Source organism: Periplaneta americana, chromosome 1 (assembly GCF_040183065.1).
Source record: "Periplaneta americana isolate PAMFEO1 chromosome 1, P.americana_PAMFEO1_priV1, whole genome shotgun sequence".
Taxonomy (NCBI): domain Eukaryota; kingdom Metazoa; phylum Arthropoda; class Insecta; order Blattodea; family Blattidae; genus Periplaneta; species Periplaneta americana.
Genome location: NC_091117.1, coordinates 172,742,421 through 172,770,416, shown reverse-complemented (window position 1 = coordinate 172,770,416; position 27,996 = coordinate 172,742,421). Strand labels below are relative to the sequence as shown.

The following is a 27,996-nucleotide window of genomic DNA, read 5'->3' as shown; positions in this document are numbered from 1 at the left end:
ATTTTTTGTCCACCACAATAATTTCATCAAGACCTGGACTGTCTGGATGGAAGGTCAGCATGCTAACAGTATAGCCACAAATGCAGAAGGAGGCAGTATACTTGTTTTTTTTAAAGATGGGACATGACAGGAGCGTTGCGATCAGAGAAACAACTGAATGTCACATAGCGTGGTAGTCCTGTTGCTATGGTAACAATGGTTGAGTTGCCAAATTTACAGTTCCTGCTTGGCGAGTGCTTAATAGCTCTCTTGGCGACATTTATTGTGCACACAATGTTAGCATTGGTACGTTTCGTCTTTCATTCTCTGTCGATTTTTGTATTGTTTTCTTACCTTTGCGCCAATTGTCAATGAATGTTTTAATGTCAGCCATCTTAACGATAATTGGCAGCTTCCATCAGCTGGCAGCGTGATAGTCATATTGACAACATGGCACTGTAGTTCCAAGCTCGGCTGCTTAACTGTCATGTCCCATCTTTAAAAAAAAACAAGTATAGAAATACGTTATGTTGTGAACACCTTGGTTTGGCTGCATTTCATCCCCAGAAAAACCTGATATTTAATTTTATAGAAGTTTGAGTAGACCTCAGAATTATTTTGGAAGTATGGCGAAATGAAAAGTACTGCCTTCATTTGGATTTGAACCCGGACTCTTCCAGCATATGAAGAAGCTTAATGGACAAATACAGCGCAGTTTCTAGGAAGGGATTAACTGAAAATCCAAAACAGACCATCTTATAAATATCTGTATAATAAATAGTGATGATGCTATTGTTACTGCTACTACTGATATGGTAACTGCAGTGATTTAGCTCTCTTCTGGCAAACTTTGTGTCGAATATATCTTTTGTACACCCATCATTACTTGTAATGTCAAGCAGTGATGTCACGTTTTCGTTGTAAAGATTATCCTTAGTTATTTTTACACCGACAACAGTACATTGATTTCTACCACAACCAACCAGAGTGAATAAATTGTAAGCTAGAAAATGACTTTTAATTAAAATTGAAATTAAAATTACTAACCTTTTTTGTTGTTATCAATCAACTCGAGATATGACAACGCTGTTTTGTAAGGTAACATGTTCTAAATATGTGCTTGTTTTTTTTGTACAGGCAATTGGGAATGCAAAAACTACACGCAATGACAACAGTTCACGGTTCGGAAAATTCATCGAGATTCATTTTAACAAGCAGTTCCATATCCAGGGTGCAAGTATGCGAACATATCTGCTGGAGAAGTCCAGAGTAGTATTCCAGGCAGCTGAAGAACGAAATTATCACATATTTTATCAGCTATGTGCATCAAGGGATTCATTACCAGAATTACACCTCAGTAAGTCACGTAATTATAAATTTTAGATTGTAAGAATCCTCATATGAACATGAATAATGGAACTGAAATTGTAAATAAGTAATAAATATTAATTTTGTTCGATTTGTGGGTTTGGAGGCTTTGTATTAAACTGTAGAAGAATGTGATTGAATAAATATTAAATATGTGATGTATGTGAAATACCATACTCATAACGTGTGAAAGTAGGAAATAAAATGAATTATCTCTGCAGTAAGATAATGTAAAGGCAGTGAGAAATGGCTTACAATGCTGAAAGAACAAAGCACTAAAATACCTTATTTCCAGGCATGTACAGTGAAACCTCTCCTTATGGACACCTCCAAGAGATGGATGCTCCTCATATACGGACAGATTTTTATGTCGCAACTGAAATAATATATAAATAATGATAAATTTAACTCTTCGTTTACGGACACTCTCAGACACGGACAGCTGTTTCACAGTCCTAAAGCTTGCTTCACCTCCTGACTGCGGACAGAATTTGGATTTCAAGATCTAACGTGTTACAAAAATGAAAAATTTAGTTTTGAGAACTGTACAGAAATTCTTAAACATGAAAGAAGACAATAAGGGTCTCGTAGGCTACCACTAGCCCAGCCGGCTACCCCTTGTTAGCTGGAAGTGGGTGGATAAACAAAATCATAAAATTTAACCTGTCTGATGGGTCCAGGGTTTCCGCGATCGTGAAATTGTAATGTATTCGACACATCATAGACTTAATAGGATTATTCTCTTCACTTCAATCAGTTGTTCTGTTTCGAGAGACATGGCACCTGAATGTAAAGGTTAAGTTGAAAACTGTAAATTACAGTACTGCATAACTGTAGACCTAAAATAAAATTGCATGGCACAGTACTGTATTTTCCTTTTTAGGTCTTATCTGCTGTAGTTCAAATTTGCAAAGAATTTACTGTAGTACAGCAGACTGTATTTAGTATTAAACTACAGTAATGCATTTCATTTAAAGCGTGAAGGGATATATAATGCATAGGCTATTATAAATTTACTGTTAGGTTGGGGAGCCTCCCTCTCAATAAAGGACACCTCCTAGATGCGGACAGATTGTTACGTCCCTTTGATGTCCGTAAATGAGAGGTTTCACTGTACCTTATTTCCAGGCATCTAGAAAATTATCTTTATTACATTACAATTTACCAATCATTATTGTGTAATACACTTGTTGAAAAAAGATGTCAAGCAATGGATTCTTTAATGTGATGTTTATAGCAGTATAAGCAGGTAAAACATTTTCTGCAAGACAAATCGCAGTTGCTTTTTTCTTGAAAACTACATTAATTAATACTATTTGTGCATACATATTGACTTATCTTCCTAATAACACAGTGTCTGAAACTTCAACTCTTCATGCTCGAGATCCTGATTTAAATGTATCTTGAATCCAGTGGAATTTCTGGTGGGCTGTGATGGTGTTGGACAAGCTTGCTTGGGGCATTTCAATTACCTCTGCTGTTACAGTACCATTTCTCCATTGATTGCGATTGTTGTTGTTGTTGTTTAGTCAACTGTCTGGGGGCAGGTTTGGACCTCATAAGCGACATCAATAAGACATCATTCATGAGGCAACTAAGCCTGGAGATAACGGGGTAGGATGACCAGTTTCTTTTCTTACGTTAAATTGGAAAGTGTAAAGTCACACTGTCGCTGTATATGCCCTGGCTCATATGATTCATGAAAGAGATTCGTGAACTTGGTGCTGTTGAAGACTCAAATCTTGGAACCTGGCGGGAATGTGATGCGACCCTACAGTTCACGATAGTGACCCCTATTAGTAATGCTAGCCTGCTACCAGCTGTCTAAAAATTGTGTTCTGTTCCTACCTCATAGCGGAAGCTGTTGAGCAAGTCCCATGTCAGCGTTACATTCAGGTGCGTGTCACTGATCTCACTACCACTACTGCCATCACCGTCATCTGTATTATTAATGTTATCACAATCACTACCACGGTCATAAGCCCCCTTAAATTTATAATAATTAGGCTTGTAATGTTGGGGACCGATAGGGTATATTTCATTGGCTTCAAATTGACTATCCGTTCACCAGTCAGTATTCTAGCATACATAAACAGTGCACCTGCTGAATACTCCATTCGCCAGTCACTACCGTAGCATGTGTAAACAGTGTACCTGCTGAATAATAATGCCGAAAGTTGAAGGTTCTCAGGCGCATATTTTTGCAGCGGAATTTGTTGAGTGTTTTGAAGTGAATGACGGGAATATTATACCGGTATGTAAATTATGCAATACAAATATACGAAGTTACAAGCGATATTATATACAGATACATTGTAGCACAAGAAAATCAAGGAGGTAACTCAAACCCACGAATAATTCTATGATAATTCTTCTGCACATAACGAAAGGTACGTAAAAATATATCTTTGTAATGTTATATAGAGTATATTTACTTTTAGTCTTGTCTAGATTTGTTTATGTGCACCTTATTATTCATGTAATCAATCGCAGAACCAAGTCAATGTCCTCGTACTAGCTCACGTCCCTGGCCTATGTACCATGCTGCAGTCAACCTGTATAATCGGTCCCCAACATTACAAACCTAATTATAATTTTATTAATCGCTTATGATTGGATTCCATCTTTTTCCCAGTATTGTTTTTCTATATTTTCAATGTGTCTACAGAATTCTTCTCAGTTCGTGTGGACACTTACACTCTCATTTTGCCAGCATTTTCGAAATCTCATATTGCTGTTCACCCAGGTCTCGTCTATATTATATAAAAATTAATTGTCCCTTGCTCCGGAATTCATTTATTTGCATGAGATATCTCGATCTCCAGTTTACGATGGGTGAAATTATTTTCAGAACGTCTTATAATATTGAACACGTGCAATGATGATACAAAGCCTCGTATGTTATCTGTTGTTTTTGATTCCCCCTTAACCCTGCTTCTTCACACCGCAAGTTCCAAGATTGGAGTTTTCAACAGTACATTGAATTGAGGAAGAAGTCTCACATACACACACTCACGTGCATTAAAATATGAGTGAATGAATTAAAAATATTAACCAGTGAAGTAGATATATTAATTCAATAGCTCAATCATGTTCACAGGTCACCAAGATGACTTCCATTACCTGAATCAAGGGGAGAATCCAACGATAGAAGGTGTAAACGATGCTGAAACATTTAAAGAAACCACCACAGCTTTATCATTGCTTGGCTTCAGCCAGCGAGAACAAGCAGATATGTTTAGAATTCTGGCAGCTATTCTTCACCTTGGTAACGTAACCATTATGGATGCTGTTACTGAAGAAGATGGAGGAGGTGGTGACAGTGAGGGTAGTGCAATTCCTGTGAGTTGTTTCATTTTACGAGTACATATCTGTTAGTATTAAAATGAAAATGTATGTTTCTGTACTTCAGTACAGTTTAACAGCTCAGTCATGAAAGAAGTAACTACAGTGCAGTCAAAATCTCCTGATGTTTGGGCATGTTTACTTGTACGCCAATAGTCAGTAGTAACAGGGCTGCATTACTGCATACAGATATTCGTTGATGCTGCTTCTAAAAACAATATGTGTGCTCGGACAAGTTCTTCGTAACAGGGTGTCTACATGTGATTAGGTTGAATGACATTTTTATGAATATATAGAAACAAGAATATCATTTCTAGGCCGAGGTTCGCATTTTATGCATCTTAATCGCGTCCAGCTGATTAATAGTTTTTATGGTCTTTCACGAGTGATATTTACACAGCTGCCTGCCGATAAGAAAGCCTTTGGAAGTACTGTAAATAGTATCCATTCAACTACATAAACATTAGATAAAATAATTATGAAGCCAGAACTAAAAAAGCCGGCTCGATTTCTGTTTGCGTTGTGTGTAGGTATTGAATGTGCTTTGTGTCTGTCAGTGAAACCAATAATTCGTTTGTAATAAAAATTTTCTTTGTGTCCTTTTCAGTTTATTACTTTATTTGTTTATTAATAATATGAAATTCGGTTATGCCATTCAGGAGGGCCAGTACTAGTGAAGGTAATAGGTCTTGTGAATATAGTAGCAAAGTTCGGAAAATTTTATTTAATATCTACAATTTCTTCAGAAAATATTCGTTTGAAGAAAACCGTAAAATTCTTAAACTTTTTTAATCGTCAAGAATTAACTGCCGAGGATTATTCGATAAATGTATTAACCGTGTCACGTGTATACTGAGAAGTGCAAAAAGTGGAACCACAGGGTGCTAAGAAATTATTCATCTCGCCTAGAAAACATTAATATACCTAAAAGAGTACGAATTTAAATGACTTCGAAAATACTCCATTGTCTTTTCTCTGGAATTGCAAACATCAATTTAAAGGCATGATTTCTTAATAAATGATTTATATTGTATGTATAAATGATTTATTATTGTATTACACTATTTTATTAATGAGAACGGATCCTGTTTTCAACATCGGCTGCCCATCCCTCCTGCCAGATGATTTTGGTGAAGCACACATCACCCCCTCTGTAGGTTTGACAACGTTGCGCTTGCACGTTATTGGCTCTCGTGAAACGTCAGGAGATTTGGACTCCACTGTAAAGTATTCACAATACAAGAATAAGATTCTTCTTCTGTCATTCTGTAATTCTTTTGGTACAAGGTTAAACTCCTTTGACAGTCATTCAATTATTTCAATCTTGATTGCAATCTCTCTGTTATAATTTTCCGTATTTGTGACTGAACAGAATCAAGTCATCGCAATTTGGACCCCCCTTTTCCATATAACTTTTTACATATAAATGAGGGGTTGGAAAGCAATGATGGATCATTAATGTTTAGAAGAAAGTTGATATGGCCAGAGGTTTTGGCTAAAAGAATGTGTAATTTTTCGAATTTTCGAAAAGTAGAATATAGATCAGTCATACAGAATAGCTGTACATAACGATCCCAACAGTAGGTTTTTTCCTCTCCTACCTTCCACCTGAAGACGAAGGGAGAACCACCCTTCAAAATGTTGTCTTAATTTTTTGATTGTGACAACCAGCAATGGAAAAAAAAGTCCAAACCCCTCACCTAAACATTTACACATATAGAATAAATTTTTGGATTCCACTTGTATCCATTCTAATAAATGTAGCTCAACTACTGAAGTGTTTTTATTTTTATATCAGTAATCGCTAGAGATTCAGTTTATTATACAGATCGGACAAGACAAAATGCCATTACTCATCTGATGGTCTAGCAGTGGCCTCCATGTGCTATAGGCATAGCCTGTCTCCCACCGAACTTGACTGAAATTTGTAGCAAGACAAAATCACATTAAAAAACTTACCTTATAGTTATAAATGGTGGAAATGGTGACCTGCATTCAAGCATGCTTCACATCTCTTCAGCATATTCCCAGACACTTTCTGTAGTTCATTTTGACTTGTGCTCCATATTTCTTATCAGATGTTTTTCTTCAGTTCATCCAAGATTCGAGGACTGCTTGCATAACCTGCACTCTTTAATCACTGCAAAGATTTTCGAAGTCTTTGTTCTAATTGAAAACCTAATCAGTCTGATTTTTCCTCTTTTAAGACCCTGTTACATTTGAACAGTGGTGCCAACTTATATGGGCCCTTGGGGCCAAAGCCCACCCAATAATTTATTGTTTTAATATTATCACTTTTATTTTTGAGATTTATTGATTTTAACTTAAAATTCAAATATTCAGCCCACCCAGTGTTTTTCAAAAGTTGGCGCCACTGCATTTGAATGAAATCTATCCAGTTATTTTTTTTTATTTTATTTTTTTTTTAAGAGTGTATATTGTATATGGCTTCAAAAGAAATGTTGGTAAATTCTGTATAGTCTTTCTTAGATGAGCAAATATTCTTGCAGATCTCCACATGTGTAATTTGTGATTGTACTATTCTCTCCCTTATGGAAATAGAGAAAAATGAAGACTGTTTTTCTGTAAAATGTATACTTTTCTGTAGGCGAAATCGCAAATCTAATATTTTAGAAATAGTTTCTCGCATTCTCGCCACAACTAAAAGCCAGGCAATATACATGATCACTCTGAGTTTCCCAGGAAGGAGGAATTAACTCCTTTTCACATTTTGGAACATGTGAGTGATATTCTTAGAACGTCATTATAAGGCATAATAGTACTGTAGCTTTTAATATTTCCATCATTTTTAAATACCAATTTTTGTAAATAGCAAATATTAGGAGTGATTGAATATTCATACTGGTATAACTATTTTAGGCTATATTAATGACATATATCGTCGTATACTACACAATATATAAGGGAAATGCAATATACTTTTGAAATTACAAAGAATGCCTTATGTGCGTTGCAAAAAACTAAAATTTATTTTATTTGGTTGCACAGAAAATAATACCGGTACTTATGTCTTGCATATAGGTACAGTACCTAATATAATATATAGTCATATTGACGGCGTTTTGTAAGAAGGGCATTATCAACAATTTTGTAGCTTTATGTTAATAAATGGTTATAAATCATTTCTCTATCGAGTCATTTCTTTGATGTATGAAAAATTTAAAAAAATTAAAAAATATTAAAAATACTGAGATAAAGTAAGTGACACATTTTATAAAATGATGGGTCTTAAACCATTTTTTTTAGATATCCTGATTTTGTTGATAGCCCCCTTTTTACAAAACACCATCGATATAATAGAGACTGTGAATTGAGTCATTATTACGAAATTTATAAAACATGAAACGAGAAATTGTGTGTTCATGACACGAATATTTTTATTTGTCATTATTGCTAATCATAATACTATTTAAACATTCACACTAAGAAAATTTTATCTAATCCAGCAGTAGATAGTTGAGTTTTAAATTAGGCTAATTTTGTGCCTTTTACAGGCTGACGACAGACACCTGCTGATTCTTGCAGAATTACTGAAGCTGGATGCAGGTGAGATGAGGAGTTGGCTTTGTCATAGGAAGATCGTCAGCATGCGGGAAGTGTTCTTTAAACCCATGACAGTTACAGAGGTATGACTTTTCTAATTAATTTTATGCTGATTTTATGTGTGTTGCATTGCTATTGAAGCCTGAGATGGGATTGGTTTACAGTGTATTTACTAGAAACTAGAATGAATGGAGCAAATGAATGAGTGAATAAGCAAACCATATAAACAATAATAAATAGTATACACAATACAGTATATAAGTATGTACAAGTATATAAACTCAAATTTTATTAATGTCACTGCTTTATCGTGATAATGATCTCCTTTTAATTATGTTATTTAATGATTAAGATTCTAGGTTTTCCAAATGTGTGTCGAGATTTAATTTCTCCATCATTTCGTTTTTACTTACAGCTTCATTCTCAGGGATTTTCGCTCGAGGCCTGAAACAAGTCATTCACTTTATTGGGTTTTAAATGCTTGATTTCTCTAAACCGAATTCTTCCAAATCTCGAGCAATCTTTCCTGAGAATGGAACATGGAAGCAGTTCCAAAATGTAAAGGAAGTTAAATTACATCACATTGTTTTAGAAAATGAAAAATTGCATAACAACCCAATTGCTGTAAAAGTCTGAAATGGAATATCATTTTGGTTTTCGTTTTATGTTATTTTAGGCAACAGGAGCTCGAGATGCCCTCGCAAAACATATCTACGCCGAGTTGTTCAACTGGATCGTGATGATAATTAACAAAGCTTTGGAGAGTACTGGTACATCTCAGAGGTTCATTGGTGTGCTGGACATTTACGGATTCGAAACATTTGAAATTAACAGCTTTGAGCAATTTTGTATCAACTATGCTAACGAGAAGTTACAGCAACAGTTCAACCAAGTGAGTAACCTGCTGTATTGACCCATATGAAAACGTAAGGTTTTTCGTTGAAGGGACCAGACTTTGATTCCTGTCAGATTACCTCTTTTGGTGATGGGAAAAACAGCTGATCTAATCTGTTTCCAATTGAGAGATGTCATTTTTCCCCCTTTAAGTTTGTTTTCTTGTGCACGTCACTATTATGGTGTTTGTCAAATGAATATTTCATTTCTCTAGGTCTAATAATTAAAAATATTATTGATATTACAAACATAAGAACCAATAAAATAAATCGATTAATATTTATATATCCACTTATATAATCATCACTATACAAAATAGTGACTCTCTCTCGTATTACAGATTTTTCATTTCGCATCAGAAACATAAAATCTTTCTTTTGCATAATTCTAAAGCATGATAGTGCATTGTGATCGTGAATAGTTTCCTCATACTCAAATAGTACTGCACCAAAACTGTGTTTGCATTCAATTATTTCCCTACATGTGCTTTCTACTGTATATATGCCATTGGTTCTGATAACATAAAGAAAAATTATTGGTGCTGGTATATTTAGTTTAACTTAGCAGTATTGCGTAATAGCAAAATTGAAATTGAAAATAATGTTACATTTAATGTACACTTAGGTTTTGAACTAATGCATCTTTACTTTTTCTATGCAGCATGTATTCAAACTGGAACAAGAAGAATATTTGAAAGAAGAAATTGAATGGAAATTCATAGATTTCTACGATAACCAACCCTGTATTGACTTAATAGAAACCAAGCTTGGTATACTAGACCTGCTGGATGAAGAATGCAGGGTAAGTGCTTGAGAACATGATGGCTGTTTTTGTTTGCCTTTAAATATTTTGTAAGTTTAACATATGAAATTAAGGTAATGATTTTTAATCGAAATATTAATATAATCTGTTCTGATATTGAAGTAGGTTTTTAAGTCGATATTACTTTTTCTCTAAGCTCATACAGCTATACAGATGGATCAAAGATAGATATGAAATAACAAAGAAAAATATTAATTTTAGCCTAGATAAATTTACCATTGTGTACTGATAAAAATGCTATTTTATGTTACATCAAAATGCATAATTATATGAAAATATAATAAATTAATGTTTGATAATTCGTGTTAGGACTGATTTGTCTCTCACTGTAGCTTGTGGTCTAAGGCAACATGCCTAGAAGATGCATAATGAAATGAAACGCTGGTTTGTGTCCTCATGGCAAAGAGATTTTGTCATAAAATTTCGGTCAATGTATGGGACCAGTGCCTACCCAGCATCTTGATAAATTTGGGAGCTACAGTATGTAGAGAAATATAGTTACGAAAACCAGCTATAAGGGCTGGGGGGGGGGGTTCATCATGCTAACTATATGATACCTCCGTTCTGGTTGGATGATCGTTCACCTCTGCTGAGGCATGTGGACGTGAGCCCAGTAGCTGGCTGGTCAACTTCGGCCCTTCATGGGCTGTCACACCACGGATTTAATATTTAATTTAAAAATCGTAATTGCCAGCTTTCTCTGTTAAATGGCCAGAGAGTGAATTTAGACTGATTTCTGTATGTCTAAGAGAATTTGATGTCCTGACAGGCAGAAATTCATAAAACTGATCTGTGTGCCATGATGTTACAGAATTTCAGGCAGTGAGAAAGCAGATGGACTTACAAATGAAGGGTCTTTGATTCCATTTGATTGCCTAGTTCTGGCACTTAAGGTACCCTAGTGTTCTACAAAAAAACTTCTTAACTGGATGAGAAACATTTAATTCATTGTAATAATAAATCAAAGTATATAAAACTATTTATTAAAGAAACAAATGCAAAGAAAACTGAGGAGTTGATGTTGCTTAACAGGTATTGCATATGAATAACAAGTGGGTTTCTTACAATGTAAACATCTATGTAACATGGATCTGTTTAATGGTAACCTGAATTGTTAGACTATGCAGGAGGGACATAGGAGTAATGACATAAATTATGCTTTTTCTCGGAAGCTGTACTCTTGAGGCTTAACTGAGTGGTTCATAGGCTAGCTAAATAAGCAAAAAAAAAAAAAAAAACCTTATAATTTTGAGTCCTAAATATGCTGTAATATAGACATCATTATAGCGATGAAAAGTTTTGTTAAAAACTAGTAGTAGTCTGAGATAATTAGTCCAATGTGGAAATCCAAAATGGACTCAAATTGTTTTTAATAACAAATATTAAATTAAATGTACTTGTTATATCGTATGATATTTTAAATTATTGTTATTTAAAAAAAAAAAGCTATAATGTTAGGTTGACAGAACAAGTTTATTGTAGAAAAATATGTGTTATGCATATTGTAACAATATTCTCTGTTTCTTTTTGTAGATGCCGAAAGGTACAGATTCGTCCTGGGTTGAGAAGTTATATAACAAATGTACAAAGTGGAAGCATTTCTCAAAAACAAGGTTTGGTTCAACTGCATTCTTAATTCATCATTTTGCTGACAAAGTGACGTATCAGAGTGAAGGATTTTTGGAGAAGAATCGTGACACTGTTCTTGAAGATCAAATTAATGTTATTAAAAATGGACAGGTATGTTAAAATTGCATAATGTAGTTTATAATAACATGAAATATTCGTGATGTGTTGGACTTCATTTCGTTACTGCTTTAAATACAGCAATGAATTTAATTATGTACATTTGAACCATTATTCTGTTTACAATTAAATCGGAGGCTTCACGATTTTAACATACTAGAAATCTAGAGCAGTGGTTCCCAAACGTTTTGAAGGTGCGACCCACTTTTGGGAGAGATATTTGTTTGTGACCCCTACTACCATACTGATATTTAACACCAATCGAAAGATACAAATCCGTGTAAAATCGAAAACAACGATAATTTTACTTAAAACCATTGGATACCATTCAACTTCTAAATACTGATATCTGCAAGATGAGAAATCGGAATATGCAAAACTATTTTCCAATTCCCTTTGGATTGTGACCTTCCTTGATGACATACTTTTCGAACACTTAAGCACTTTTAATAGTTTCGCAAAGCCAAGATGTTAACATAATAACAGCCAGAGATAAAATCGACAGATTTATAAGGGAATTTTATTTGTGGTCGATATATCATTTGCCAAAAACAAATTCGATTCATTTCAGTGTATTAAAGAACTCGTGGAAAATTTTGCTATGTACCATATGATACGACAATACTGGTATTAATTCAATTCAATTTATTAGGCCATTAAACATACAGGTAATAGGCTTCATCACATATGATACATTTGAAAAATACAAAATATGAATGAAATTAATTGAAACAATCAAAATTAGTTGAAACATTTCACACACGATATATTAATACTAAGCATGTTTCTGCAATTAAAGCCAGTTACATACTGTGCTGTATTATAAATAAAAATTAGTTTATTATGTACATGTGAGTAACGTCTTTCTACATCACTGATTTTGACCTTTGTCCCTTTAAGGTGTTAGGTACAGCTTACAGCAATAAAATGTTTGGAAATATTCAAAAATTTTTTCCTTCATTGCTTTATACTGTATAATAATGAAAATTGATATGTGTAAAACACTGTCCTGCTATATGAAAAAAATATTTTTACGATTTAAACAAAATTATTTATATATATATATATATATATATATATATATTTTCAAAATTCAAAATGATGGCAGTTTACTGTGCAGTGATGAAACGTTTCCCTCATAACCCATAAACTTGTTAACTTTTTTTATGTTCTCTCTCTTTAATTTTATTGCTGAAACTCATGTTTACAATATCATGCTCTTTCAACTACATTCCTTAATAAATAGGCTAATATTTTTTTGTATTTAGTGTTAGAGGAAATACTGATATTTGACCATTTTTTTAATTAATTTATTTTTTATCAGACAATCTATCAAAGACAGAGAAGTGATCTTACATCATATTGTAGATTGACATGCATAAATACACACAAAACAATTTCATCACAGAATGTTGGATAATTTTTTAGTTATGAGGGAAACGCCTCATTACTGCACAGTGAACAGAATTTGGGGGGGGGGGGGGGGAATTGTAAATAATTTTTTTAAATCGTAAAAATATTTTTTTCATATAGCAGAAGGACAGTGTTTTACACATACTAATTTTCATTATTGTACAGGATACAGTAATGGAGGAAAAAAATGTTGAATATTTCCAAAATTTTACTGCTGTAAGCTGTACCTAACCCCTTAAGATTACAGGATCAAAAACCACATAGCGCTCTCATGCTATTGTCATAACTTGGCAACTTATAATTACAAAATAATCAAAGTAGCCCCATGCTATGGTATTTTCATAAGACTTTTATTATATAAATCATCTTGTGATGTCCCAAGGGATCGTGACCACACTTTGGGAATTACTGATCTTAGATTAATGGATTTGTAATTTTTATAAAATATCTTATTTTGTCTTTATTCAAAATGGAATTAAAGCTAGAGAACCAGTGTCATATATTTGTGGCCATTAAGCCTGAATGAAAAAAAAAAAAAAAAAAAGTACTCGTATTTGTTTTACTTCATGTCATATTAAACTCTGCATCAACCACCAATCTATTACATACTGCTGAAATTTTTAATATAAGTGCATTAATAATTAAATCATTGAATTAGTAAATAAAAAGTAATAAAACTTCAACAATACATGAAACAATACGACACATTTTGTATATTAAATGTACTTGTTTCTTTGCTTTAAAAATTGACATTGAAATTTCAGAACAAACTTGTGCGAAAATTGTTTGTTGAGGAGTCTGAAGGAAGAAAATTGAGTGTTCCCACGGCCAAAGTAAAGGTTACTGTGGCAAAACCAGCTGTTGTAACAACGTCCAAACAACACAAGAAAACGGTAAGAATTTCTTCAATATTCAGAGTCAAAAAGTTAATTTGTAGCATGGCAAATTAAGATATCCGCTTTCCAAAATGGTCACTTTGTCGTTAAATACTTCAATTGTTGACATCTAACGTCTTGAAATTAAACATTTTGAAATACTGGACATAGGAGCAGACTATAGGCTAAAGGAAAGTGCTGCTTTCTCAGATCATTGTCATCATCATGATAATAACTCTCCTCTCTTCATTTTTATCATAATCATCTTCCTCTCCACATTATCAGCACAATATTCGTATCTTCGTTATCTTTCTCTTCTCATTATCATCCTCTAACTATCGTCACCCTCATTTAATTATCTTCATTCTCATTATCTCTTTAATTATCATCCCCTTACCTTCATTCCCTTCTCACCACTTATTCTCTTCCCATGATCGTCTTCTTATTATAATAATACTCATATCAACATACCACTGACATAGTTCTGGGTTTGCATTGATACTCCTGATCTAGACTGCGTTTGAATATGGATTCAAATCCTAGTGTGACAAATACTCCGTCTAATCTCACCAAAGTATAGTCTTGCTATTATCAATTCCTCCAATGCTAGTTAACCTTGTAGTTGATATAGCGTTTTTAAATGATTCTTCTTCTTTGGCACTACGGCGCTTGTAGTCTAGCCTTGGCCTCCCTTAGGATTTTGTTCCACTCCTGCCTAACCACAGCCTTCTGCCTCCATTTTCTCACTCCTAGAGTCCTCAGATCATCCTCTACTCCATCCAACCATCTTAGTTTCTGTCTGCCAATATTGCGTCTACCTTCAGGTTTTGAATTTAAAATCTTTTTGGGTATTCTGCTCTCATCCATCTTGATTATATGTCCCAACCATTCCAATCTGCGGGTTTTTTAAATGATTACTGAAACTAAAAATTATCATTTCCTTATTATCCTCCTCATACTATCCTTATTTTATAAGTTTCCTGTTTTATCATGTCCTCTTTCTAACATTGTCTTTCTCTCTTTGTCATTCTTTTCTCCTCATCTGACATTCTCCTCTTCCATCATCATCATCATCATCATCATCATCATCATCATCGTCCACATTCTCTCTTCATCCTTCACTTTATCATTATCATTCTTATCTTTTGCCTCGTTATCACTCTCATTCTCCTCATCATCATCCACCTCCATCTCTTCTTTCTCCTTCTCTTGCTCCTCCTCCTCCTCCTCCTCCTCCTCCATCATCATCATCATCATCATCATCATCATCATCATCATCATCATCATCATCGGACTATTTTTATACATTTTGATTACACACTTTTAATACTATATCGCTTAGGAATATATTTATGATGATCACTTTCATATGTTAGATGTATTGGTATTTACAAACTTAGTTTATGTTTAACACATGAAAGTGATATCATAAAATATATTTTTAAGATCTGTTTTTATATTTTTTCATTCGATAAGTAAATGAGAATTATTTATATGATAGAAAGGTTATGAAACTAATGGCAGCATTGAAAACATTGAAAACTATGTCACAAAATATGAAAGTGTTTTCAATTTATGTCAATTTATAGCCTACTACAATGAAATTCTGCTCCAGACGACAGATAGCAAGCAGCTTTGAATGTTTACCTGACTTGCAATGTATCGTTGGATTGTGGAGATCATGTGTATGCAGTAAAATTCTTGTGTCCAGTTATTAAATGCTGGTACTGAATGTAATTATTCTTATTCTTAGATTTATCAACATAGTATTGTTAAAAATACTCGTACGTACTACATGCAGCATGCAAGTACTGAAGGGTTAAGAATCAGCAAGAACAGTATGCAGAGATATAATTTTTTAACTTTTTATATGCATCTGTTTTGTTGCAGGTTGGGTCTCAATTCAGAGATTCACTAAACAAGTTAATGGCGACGCTGAATGCCACTACACCTCATTATGTTCGCTGTATCAAACCTAATGATAACAAGATACCCTTTGAGTACAATCCTGAGCGAGCAGTTCAACAGCTACGGGCATGTGGTGTACTTGAAACCATACGAATTAGTGCGGCTGGCTTTCCGTCAAGGTAGGTGGAACAATAATTTGAATCTCAAATATTTTCATCATCGATCCATCCATCCATCCATCACAGTAACAATCTTCATGTTTCATGTGCTAGGTTGTATATCGGAACCAATATAACCTTAGTTTTGCACAGTTTCTTAGGTCTTTTCAGATATCTTCTTTAAATTGGTATATGGGAAGTGTTTTGAAAGCCAATACGATATGTGAATATTTCTGCTGCAGAGCTATGGTCATGATTTTCACATGCACGTTGGCTTCTCACATTCTTTGTAAACCAGAGACTTCATTACGAAAACATCATATTGTGTTTACATATTGTTCTGTGCATTTAAGAAAGTTGAGCAATCTGTCAACTGTGAAATACGATCTAAAATCATATTTTTTTAATACAAGAAATGTTAAACTGATTGACATTCGTCAGATTTCTGATGTCTACAGTCACAGTGCCATGCATGAATGGTGTAATGGTGAGGAAATGGGTCGGACAGTCGATAGCATAATGTATGCTTTTGCAGTGGGAACACCAAGACTCTGGTGAAGGGGGAGAAAGCTCAGTGACAGATTTCTGGATCATGAGTCGCTAACCTGAATACCGTATTTCATTGTGTAGTTGTTACCATTACATAATGGTCTCACGCTTATTTATAGACAAACTGATCAGGACTTTATAATAATCATTGCATGGATATTTCTGTTTATCACGATCAAGAATATTACTAAAAGTAACGTGCATCCACTGCAACACAAAGTACCATTATGCTCAAAGTCGAATGTGAGAGAAACAATAGTGGCCGCTGACGAAAGTGGAGGAGAGATGAGAGATGTTAGCACCAAGTCAATAGCCATAAATGCCTTCAGATCAGTACAATTATAAAAAACATCCACCACAATGTCAACATAAATATGCGGATTGATTAATCAGGTAGTAATAAAATATATAATTACTATATTTTTCTTTGTTGCCTTTGTCTATTTTTTGTCCATAATGCCTTTTTGTCTGCCTATTTCAAAGATTTATAATGTCTGAACTTTCAGTCTTTGAATTATTACAGACAGTCTCAGTCTCGGAGCTACCAGATCTCCAATTATTGTTTTGATCAGACACTTAAAGAAGAAGAAGAAGAAGAAGCCTATTTCCTGTCTCGTTCTCTTAAATGCCTTATCATTGTTTTTGACGAATGCAGTCATTCATTTTTTTGAGTCTATGTATATTTAGTCGTCCTTATAAACCTCCTGTATGCAGCTGTCAACTTTCTTTTCGTCTTCTGGTCACAGTCCAGACAACTTTTGTAACCAAAACTGGCGATGTTTTCTTTGTGTAATTTAAATATAACAAAATGTCTCAGGAAATCTTGCAAGGCTTTTGTTGGCAAGTTTAAGTGATGGGACTGTCACTTAATAGTTTCTGGATGAACATAACTAGCTCTACAATGGCTATGATTAGTCCCCAAAGCCTTGTTTGAAAAAGCGAGTTGCATTATGTTAAAGAGAAGATGAGATTTCAGATTGAAAGGTTATATACTGGACGTCACTGTATCCTTACAACTCCATTGATTTTGATATTAGATACAATTATTTATTTGCAATAGAATTTGTTGTGTTGTCATGAATTTAATACGGTACTTCCATAGACTGAATATCTTATTACACGAAAAATGAGAGATAAATGGTTTCAGTGGTGAATACATCACATATTCATTATGTATGAGGTCTCGCCTACCTCATTGAAAGAGCGCTCAGCGCGCAGAGCTGAGAGGTCCTGGGTTCGATTCCCGGTGCCGGTACGAATTTTTCTCGTATTAAATAGTAATAATTCAGTGGTGAAGTTGAAAATGTATTACAAGATAAAATATGTAATGTAATGACAACAGCGAAAAAAAAACATAAGAAAAACTTATTTTTAGATTAATAATTTTTTTTGTTTTTTGTTTATATAGGTGGACATATGCAGATTTCTTCCATCGATATCGTGTTTTATGCAAGTATAAGGACATCCAGAGGAATAACATGAAAGCCACCTGTGAGAAGATTTTGGGAAACATCATAAAGGTTGGTATAAAAAATTGTTCTGTAGTTTATGCTCTCTTCTCATCAAATCATTACATAAAATTACATGTTGGCTTTGTTTTATAAAGCAACTATAGTTTGTGTAATTCACGTTATTGTTTTAAAACGCTGGTCAAGTGCCACTTGTAACACTTTAAGATTCGTCTTTGTGGATTGTAGTCGTTATTGTCTTTCTCCAAGAAAGAGGTGTGTAAAAACGAATAAGAATTTATATTCAGATGAAAAGCTTGAAATTGAATTTGAGTATCTATTATGTCTGCTTATGTTTTATAGATTTTGAGTATGTTTTGCGTTACCAATCACAATTTAAAGTATATCAATAGGTTTAAAAATAGAGTGAATTGTCATCTTTATATGTGATATATTTTCGTAGCTCAGTCTATCAGCTGAAGAACTCTCACTGAAGAGGTTGTAGTGCGATCTCTGGTCAACAGATGTGGGGAGATTTTTGGAGGGCAAAGAGGGTGTTAACCCTTTCAGATCTGAATTTATATTAAAAAAATTGGAAGAAAAAAAAAACTGGTCACATAATCATTCTGGGGATCCAAAATTCCCAAATCAAGTCTTCACAGAAAATCAAAATTTGGGGACAATTTTGACTCCTGGGGCCCCAAAATTTTAAATTTTATTTTTAATTAAGGTATAGAAATATTTAAAAAATAATATTCTCCATTTCTATCACATTGAATTTTTCAAAATATTTAAAAGTATCAAAGACATTCCAAAAAAGAAAAAAAGAAACAATGTACACTATAATGTACATCAGGCCTGAAGGAGTTAAGTAAGTTTTCTCAGAGAATTTAGATTTCCCTTGTTATTTTTATTCCACAAATGATCCATTACGTTAATTTTTTTATATAAAGGGTATCCCCGTAACATGCCATGAAGGCACTTCGGGTTAGAGCCCCATGCTTTCCATGACCTCAGCACTAGAATGAGGTGGTATGGTCGGCACCACGCTCTGACCGCCTTTTACCCCCGGGAAAGACCCGGTACTCAATTTTATAGGAGGCTGAGTGAACCTCGGGGCCATTCTGAAAGTTTGGCAACGAGAAAAAATCCTGTCACCACCTGGGATCGAACCCCGGACCTTCCTAACTTCCTTAATTGCAAAGAGGCATTATTTAAAGAAATATAGACTTCAAATATTTCACATTTTAAAAAATCTGCCTTCTCTTATTCTTCTAATTATAAAAAACTGTGATTATATTGACTTCGAATTACACAAACTGCCGAATAATAATTTTTCGAGTTTGAGTCGAAGCCTATAATTTCATTTGTTTCTTTTTTTTCAGGATGGCGACAAATATCAGTTTGGGAAAACAAAAATATTCTTCCGTGCAGGCCAGGTAGCATACTTAGAGAAGCTACGAGCTGACAAACTTCGACAGTGCTGTATAATAATTCAGAAACAAGTTCGAGCATTTATATGTCGTAAGAAATATTTGCGAAAAGTTAAAGCTGCTAAATGTTTGGAGCGATATGCTAGAGGTTTTATTGCTAGGAGGTGAGTATATTGCAAAGATCACAACTTTTATTTTTGTAATACTTTTGATCAGTGGCGCCAACTTTTGGAAAACATTGAGTGGGCTCAACACCTAAGTTATAAGTTAAAATAAATAAATCTCGTAAATAATAATGACACGACAAATTATTGGGTGGGCACGGGCCCATAAAAGTTGGCATCACTGCTTTCAATCTCAGTTTCGAAGCTTGCATATACCTTTGACATGAATGAGGCTCACCACCCACTAGAGTAGCATAATTTTCTCTGGGATAACCTCTGAAATTACAAGGTTATATAAAATGAAATTATTACATTATCTGCTAGATAAGAGATGTAGTGTCTCAAATTCGTACTTAAGAGTAGAATAGACCTACGCTGTGTATATATAGTACTAATGTGCTGCCTGATCCAGCTGTAGCTCTATGAGTTAGAGGCTTTTCACCAAAAGATAGTAAGAGTCTTATTCCCATCGTATTCTCTGAGACTGTGGTGACAAAGGAGATGTAGATCTGGTTTTCTCAGAGTACTTTGGTTTCCCTACCACTCTGAAAATTACACTTTGCTCTATTATTATTACCTTATTGTTTATGAATAGTAGCCTCAACATAAAGAAAGGGGAAGAGGAAAAATTAAAAACTATAAATACAGAAGAAATGCGACCAAAATTGCAATAATCGTAGTTCAGAAAGAAGTTACAGTGAAACTTAGATTATTGACGTCTTCCTTCAGCTATAATTGTTTTTGCAACACCATCAGTACATTTCTCCTGGATGACTTAACATTCGCACAGTCGCGAGCATTCAAGTCACACATTTGAGTGAGAATGTTTTATTTCATTGGCCCAATGTCCCTGTGACCTAAGTGTATCAGGCCTTCTGTGCCCAGGTCGATGGTATTTAATTGTGCTTAAATGCGACAGGCTCATATCAGTAGATTTATGTAAAAGAACTCTTGTGGGACAAAATTCCGGCACACTGGCAACATTGATATAACCTCGGCAGTTGCGAGCATCATTAAATAAAACATAATTTACAATTTTAATTTTAAGTGTATCAACTGTTAATTTGAATATCAAAGTCAGTATAGAAACATGGCATCCTATTGAAACACGCGACTTCACTGAATTTTGGAGTATGTATTGAACTTTCCTGCTAAATCCTATAAGAAATGTAATGGATTTAATCATTTTTATTAAATTAAAACAGATTGGCAGTGTTAAGGGATGATATTTCTTTTAATACATAATTTTGTTCAAAATTACAGGTATAACCTAAAAAATGAAGCTTTTGACACATACACTATTTAAAATTTCAGTTTTTAGTTCACTTTTAACAAATAACATAAGTTCTGGGTAGTGCTTATTTTATAAGTGATTACATTAGTGTGTAGTTCTTAAAATAGTGATAATATTAGTAGACCTACGTAGTGTTTAAATAGTGATAATATTGGTATGTAGCGAAATTATTGATGTATCATGAATAGGGTAGATACATTTCTGAAATATCCATTCTTTTCATTAAGTTAGAAGAAAAATGAGAAATAAAAAGATATGGCACACACAATTACGAAAATCAGAACAAAATATTTGCGTTATCTTGATTCTTTTATAAATTTAGGTACCGTACCTAAGTTTTAAAGTACCTTACTTTATTGTTAGCTCGAATTACAGTCAAGCATGCTTAACTATACTGATATTGCCCATAAAAAATATATCGACAGTGTTTAATATGCAAGTGCGTATATACTGCAGTAGCAGGAAGATCAACAACATTAGCCCACCTTTACTTGAGCCACAAGCCACTTCTGTCGTCTGGTACTTGACTACGGTATTTTGAGCTGAAAACACAATTTATAATAAATTGAAATAGATGTTATCAGAGTGGTAGTTTTTTTAATTGAAGACCATTTACTGTTTGAAAGTTAATATGAAACATGCGAGAAAGAATCAATATGACGCTTTTAATAATAAGAGTAATAAATTACATTTGTTTATTTTGCCAGACGTGTGTATCATATCCGTCGCAATAAGGCTGCAACGACTATACAACGATATGTCCGAGGATGGGTCAAAAGGACACAGTTCAAGAGAATCAAACAGTGCATGCTGGGTCTCCAGGCTAGAGCAAGAGGGCTTCTTGCAAGGAGACGTTATCAACAGATGCTATACAACCATAAGGTAATGTTCCTGATGTATTGTAACACATTTTATGGTAGCAGTTTTTTTCATTGTTATGTTATTTTATGTCTGTTGTTGATAGTCCTATGTCTGTGTGACAATAAGATTTCGCTTTTATTTTTTTCCACCATTGCATCAGGTGCTCAAAAATGGACCTTTGGGATAAACGATCAGACGTCATAAAAGTAATCTCATGGGCATAGTATAAATTAGAATCAAAGAATACACAGACACGCACATGGTGCACTCACAGTATAGCAATTAGTAATATGGAAAGGTGTCTTTGCGAGAGATGAAATTGCATCTCAGTGTGTAACTTCGTAAATCAATTCCATTGAAATGACTACCAGTAATATCTTAAATATTCAACTTAACAGAAAACTTAAATTCCGAATGTTAAATATTTTATATTATTCTATATACTTGTTGGCTGTGGTAGCGTAGTTAGTATAGCACCGGCCTTCTGTGCTCGAGGTTGCAGGTTCGATCCTGGCCCAGGTTGATGGCATTTAAGTGTGCTTAAATGCGACAGGCTCAAGTCAGTAAATTTACTGGCATGTAAAAGAACTCCTACAGGACAAAATTCCGACACACTGACGACACTGATATAACCTCTGCAGTTGTGAGCGTCATTAAATAAACCATAATTTAAAATTTTTCTGTATACTTTCTGTTCTAGAGAGTGTTTGGATCTGTAATTCTCGAACTAATATCTCTGAGGAAATTCCATTAGCACAGGGCAACTTATTAAACGTGATATTTATGGAGGCACTGACATTAGATTTTCTGTTATTAAAAAAAATTACAGTATCATCTTAGATATATTTTAAATGGAACATTACCTCTTTCTATCATGCTTCTTATTAAATTTGTCTATCTAAACTCTGAATTTTACAAGTTAAGTCATACCATTAACATTATTTGATGGGGATCTAGAAACGTTAAAATTTTCAGGAATACATGCAAAATGCAATACGTATTAACTGTGTTTGAATGAAAATGCCCGTCAGGCTGTGGTTTAGAGCAGATGTTCCATTTTATACAGTTCAGTACGCATTCTAAATGTTCTCTGGACTAGTTATATTTAAAGTTGCTGGCATGGATTGACAAATTGCTCTGATGGTATATTTGAGATCATCTAGTGTTACGGGTTTGGTGATGGAACTATGGTCCGTCATTTACTGTCACAAAAAGAAGTTGCCTGATGTTAAAATCAGGTAGTGGCTAAAGCTCTGGACTTGTAATCCTGTGAACCCGGCTTTTTGTCTTGTCTTTTCATAACCTCTTCTTTTCTGAGTAAAAGTAAAAGGAGAGACATTGTCATATTTTTGTGCATATTTCAAGACTGAATTTGTATTTTGCAGGCCGTCATCATTCAGAAGCACGTGCGTGGTTGGTTAACACGCAGAAAGTACCTGAAGACTTTACATCACATTATAATTGTTCAGTCAGTAGTAAGGAGGTGGATGGCAAGACGTCTTTTCAAGAAACTGAAGCAGGAAGCCAGGTCTGTTGAACACGTCAAGAAACTCAACAAGGGGCTGGAGAACAAGATCATCTCACTACAGCAGAAGATCGAAGAGCTTGTGAGTATTATGTGGTACAATAAAACTCTTGGTCATATCTTTCATATTAATGCAACATTTTTGTCGTTTTGTATAGTGAGATAATATTATGTTGGTTGGTTAGTACTGGTATCTAATGTTGAGCAGTGGAAGATGTCATTTGTTCTCCAGTATTTAGCAGGAAGATTGGAAAATTGAGTAAAAGTTTGACAGTAGAGATGATCCTCCTGATCCGTATCTTTGTTAAGATTATAGAAAGAGAGACTGTACAGTATGTAAAAATGTCAGTAACTGTTGTTAACTCTTCTAAGAACATTTGCTGATATTGCCAGAGTAGTAAGAAAATAATAGTCTAATTGCACCCAGTACTTAACAATACTGAACGAAATTTCTGAAGTAGGAAATCAGAAGTGTATCATTTTGGCATTTTTCATAATAAGTACGTGAAAGATTGTGCTGGTTGCTATAGTTTCCAAATGAATTTGTCTGCTCAACTAGATAGGACACAAGAAACAGATATAAGGTGATGACAGGAGTGAAGTGAATGTGCAATCTTTCACCATCCATGTATCAGTTTCCAGTGGAATGTATATTGTCTATCTTTATGTAAATGATTGCACGTCAGGAATCTAGAATTGAACGAAGAGTATTCGTCATGTTATTACAAAATCTGTAGGGGAGATAAAATGACTATTTTTACATAGTACATAGTACATAATCTATAAAAAAATAGTAAATATTAAGACAAACTGAGTTCATATTGAATAAAGAGCCAAACGAGAAAAGACTTGTAGTCACATCTCATTGAGGAAAAACTTTAAATTTTAAATATGTAATGAATAATCCTTGCACAACACAAGAATTAAAACATATGCAAGAAATTTCAATTACCTCTAACTTGAGAGGAGTCTTAAAATAATACCAAGAATACGTGTGAATGGGTAGCATTTTTAACTGTTGCTGTGATCAAAGTTAGTGTCTCTCTTAAGACTTAGGCCTAGGTTATTTTACCAGTCTTATATTTTTTATTTCTATAATTTCGGTAGTATTGATTTGGTGCTGCAAATTCAATGCAGCATATATAGACAATCGAGAGAATGTTGCCTCGAGAAGAACTACAAAACCTTCACTAGAACTTTAAACAACTTCTACCGTAAAAGATGACAACTATGACGAACCACCATGTCTTGGCTCATGTGATCTGCGGAAGTCTAAATCTATTATGTCTTGGGTTCTAAAATTATCATTTATGAAAATTTTTTTAACCAGTTATCTAACATCATATTGAAACGTGACACAGCCTAAATGCACGAAGTGTAGATGAAGCTGGCAAAAGAGAGAAAAAGGCTATATAGGAGACATTTCATTTTCTTCTGTAGTGCAGTCATTATGATGCTAATGATAAATGATCATGATAATAATCTGTCACTGTCGAAAGTGGTCTCTAGCATCTTCTGATATCCAATCTCCACCGTTTCTTTTTATTTTATTCAAACTCTGTACATATTATTATTTATGCATACATTCTTATGTTTTACCGTACTTTCTTCTGGGATTTCATATTTTTTATTAATGAAACACTTTTATTTACAACTTAACTTCATTATTTGAGCCGTTCAGAGCAAAAGTGGTGTAAGTCAAAAATGAGTAATTAGGGTTAAAGTGAATTTCTGTAAAATACAGCGCAAAGTAGCAATTAATATTCAATTTATTTAAACTATTAGCAGTCAATGGATAGCACGAAGGACATATTAATTGCTACTTTGCGCTGTATTTTACAGAATTTTTACTTTAAACCTCATTACCCAATTTTGACTTACACCACTTTTGCTCTGAACGGCTCATTTGTTGGATATGGCTGTACTACTGAGTGTTCAGTTCAAAGTGTGTCATGGCTCGCTGTATGCCGTCATGTGGCTAGCCGATGAGCCTAGAGAATTCAATCTTCCTACACTTCCGCAGAGGTGTATATCCTATGAAGCAGAGAAGTTGGCTAGCAAGTACGGTGTTCATTCTGAAGAGTACGTACCGATACGTATGGTAACGCCGGTAGTGGCAGGAATGTGAACTGTTTGGAAATACGTACTGTCGGGATATGGGGAGAGGGTTAAGACGATGACTTACGTATTTGTTGACATTAACTTCGACGGTCAACATGGACACGGAGCATTTGATGTGTTGTGGAATGTTACCGTATGCAACCGATGATAACAAATACCCTGTGTATGACTTGCCGGCACAAAACACAGTTCGAAAGAGGTTATGGTAGCACACAGATTGTACAGACCTCCATCTGTTGCTATGACGTTCAAGTTATACCATACACGTTCACAAGTTCAGATTGAAGAACGCCTTAAATAATAGGCAACTTCTCTAACATATAAGCCGAAACTCGCTTCAAATCGGTGACCCAACAACAGTGATGTCATGACACACTTTGAAATGAACACCCAGTATAGAAGATGGGTTTCATTTCCTGTGATGTTTTATGTGGAGTATTTAAAATACTTCGGATTCTTCTTTACTAAGTCTTTGTCTCTTACATTTTCTGTCATTTTGTTTTAAAAATTACTTCTGTTGCTCTTGCATTCAGCATTTTTAATCAATGTTTGTTATTAATAGCGAGCACAGTAGAAAGCCTTGTAATAGGGCAGAGTTATTCTTTGTCTGCTCTTTTAAATTTGTCTTAATTACTTTAATTAATAATGCACTTGGTAAAGCTATAGACTTATTAAAATTATGTAATTTTAGTATGATGATGTGAGAGATGATTATATACCTGGAAAGTAATTACGTGATTATTAAGAATAACTTTTCTAATAATAACAAAAGTAATTTATCAGATACCGTACCATATATTTAATTTAATATATTTACTTAAATTACTTCATTGTTAATTGTCAGACATTAGAAACGGTCATAAATTTGTCAGATATTTTTTTTATTCTTACTTAATGTAAAATCAATTATATTCATTTACGTAACGTATTGTTATGAAGAGAAATTGATTATGCAAGAAGTTAATCTTATTGTATCCAGATTGAAATTACTATAAATGTGATACATGGTTTTATTTTAATTTATCAAACATAATCTGAATTCTCTCGTTTCAGATAAAAGAGAACAATATCCTAAAGTCTACGCAGCATGAACTTGCGGAACTGAAGGTTAAGGTAGACTCACTAAAGGGACTGGAAGCAGAAACAAAACGCATTAATGTTGTGTTGAGTGAGAAGGAGCGCGAGTTGGAAGGACTGCTTCAGTCATTGCAGCATGAACGAGACGAAAAAATGGACTTGATGAATGAGAAAGAGCGAATTGAAAAGGAATTAAAGAGCGAGGTGGAGAGAATGAATGAAGAAAATATTACGCTAAAATCAGAACTGAACGAAACGAATGAGAAGATAAAGTCTAATCAAATTGGGGCAGAAGGTGAGTTACATGATTTTTTTTTCAGGCCTGACCAATTAATTCATTCTCTTAGGTATTATCACAGTTGCTTATTCAAAATTTAAGAAGAAGACTATATTACATATCGTTGCAGTGCCTCCAAAATCCTCTATGTGCATTTAAACAGATTTTTCAGGAGAAATAAAAAAAAATCACTTTTAATGCCCTTGCTTTTCAAAGCTACTTTCGGTATAATGTCATCATTTTTCATGTAATGAATGAAATTATACCGAAAGTACAGTAGAGCATTGATTATCCGAATACTGATCAACCGGAACATCGGTTAACCGAAAGCGTTCCAGTTAGGAAATTCAAATTTGCGTGTGCGCCATGTAGAACTTCTGCTAGCACTGTTTGCGAAACTTAGGAGCAAAGAATGAGTCTCAGCTCTGAAGCAAAAAAAATTTGGACTTCTTTTCCTAAACAGTAGGCCTACTTTAATGGCCATTTTGAACTTGTCAAACTAGGCTAGTCAGTTCTCTGTGTTATTTGTAAGACATGTGATGCGAAATATATATGTACAGTTTTGTGTTTTATACTGCTCTTATGACATCGATACAATTTAGCTATCCAAAAAATCAGTTATCCGAACACACCCCGTCCCCAATTGTTTCGGATAATCGATGCTCTACTGTAGTTTTAAAAACCAAGGAAATTATGTGATAATGCTTTTTCCTTTCTACTAAAAAATTAGTTTAAATGGACATAGCAGATTTTGGAGGCGCATAAACAATATATACAATAGTAAAAATTGGTGAATTTATTTAATTCTACTGAAATACTGTATAAGAATGTAGTCTTCATAGAAAATCATTTAGTAACTAATATTATTTTCAACTCCTTCATGTAATTATAAGGTTTCCTGAAATTGAAATGAAATCATATAAAATCTGGTTGAAATGAAAATTAATGCTACCCTTATTTATATCTGATAAATTTATCACATTGCTTGAAGAATCAAATACTAATATTGTACTCCTCATAGCTCTATGCAAACAGAACATCCTTCTTTTACTTGTAAATTCTATTTATCTGTACAGTGATACCTGCAGCCTACTTATGTGGCATATACGTAGTTATCAACTGCTCAGTATTGGGCCCATTACCATTGTGCATGTTATAATACTCATTTCTTTCGA

The 27,996-nt window shown here is 34.1% G+C and overlaps 1 protein-coding gene across 2 annotated transcripts in view; it reads left to right on the top strand.

Annotated features, from left to right (window-relative positions):
* Positions 1-27,996, top strand: part of didum (dilute class unconventional myosin) — a 190,211-nt gene that overhangs the window by 120,196 nt on the left and 42,019 nt on the right. For both annotated transcript variants that reach the window (XM_069832090.1, XM_069832089.1), the window contains exons 6-18: positions 1,117-1,336; positions 4,448-4,689; positions 8,208-8,339; positions 8,933-9,148; positions 9,811-9,951; positions 11,506-11,712; positions 13,896-14,024; positions 15,897-16,093; positions 18,030-18,141; positions 19,455-19,666; positions 21,668-21,842; positions 23,207-23,428; positions 26,521-26,839. In XM_069832090.1, the coding sequence (XP_069688191.1) occupies positions 1,117-1,336; positions 4,448-4,689; positions 8,208-8,339; positions 8,933-9,148; positions 9,811-9,951; positions 11,506-11,712; positions 13,896-14,024; positions 15,897-16,093; positions 18,030-18,141; positions 19,455-19,666; positions 21,668-21,842; positions 23,207-23,428; positions 26,521-26,839 (2,524 nt within the window). The remainder of the gene's footprint in view (positions 1-1,116; positions 1,337-4,447; positions 4,690-8,207; positions 8,340-8,932; positions 9,149-9,810; positions 9,952-11,505; positions 11,713-13,895; positions 14,025-15,896; positions 16,094-18,029; positions 18,142-19,454; positions 19,667-21,667; positions 21,843-23,206; positions 23,429-26,520; positions 26,840-27,996) is intronic.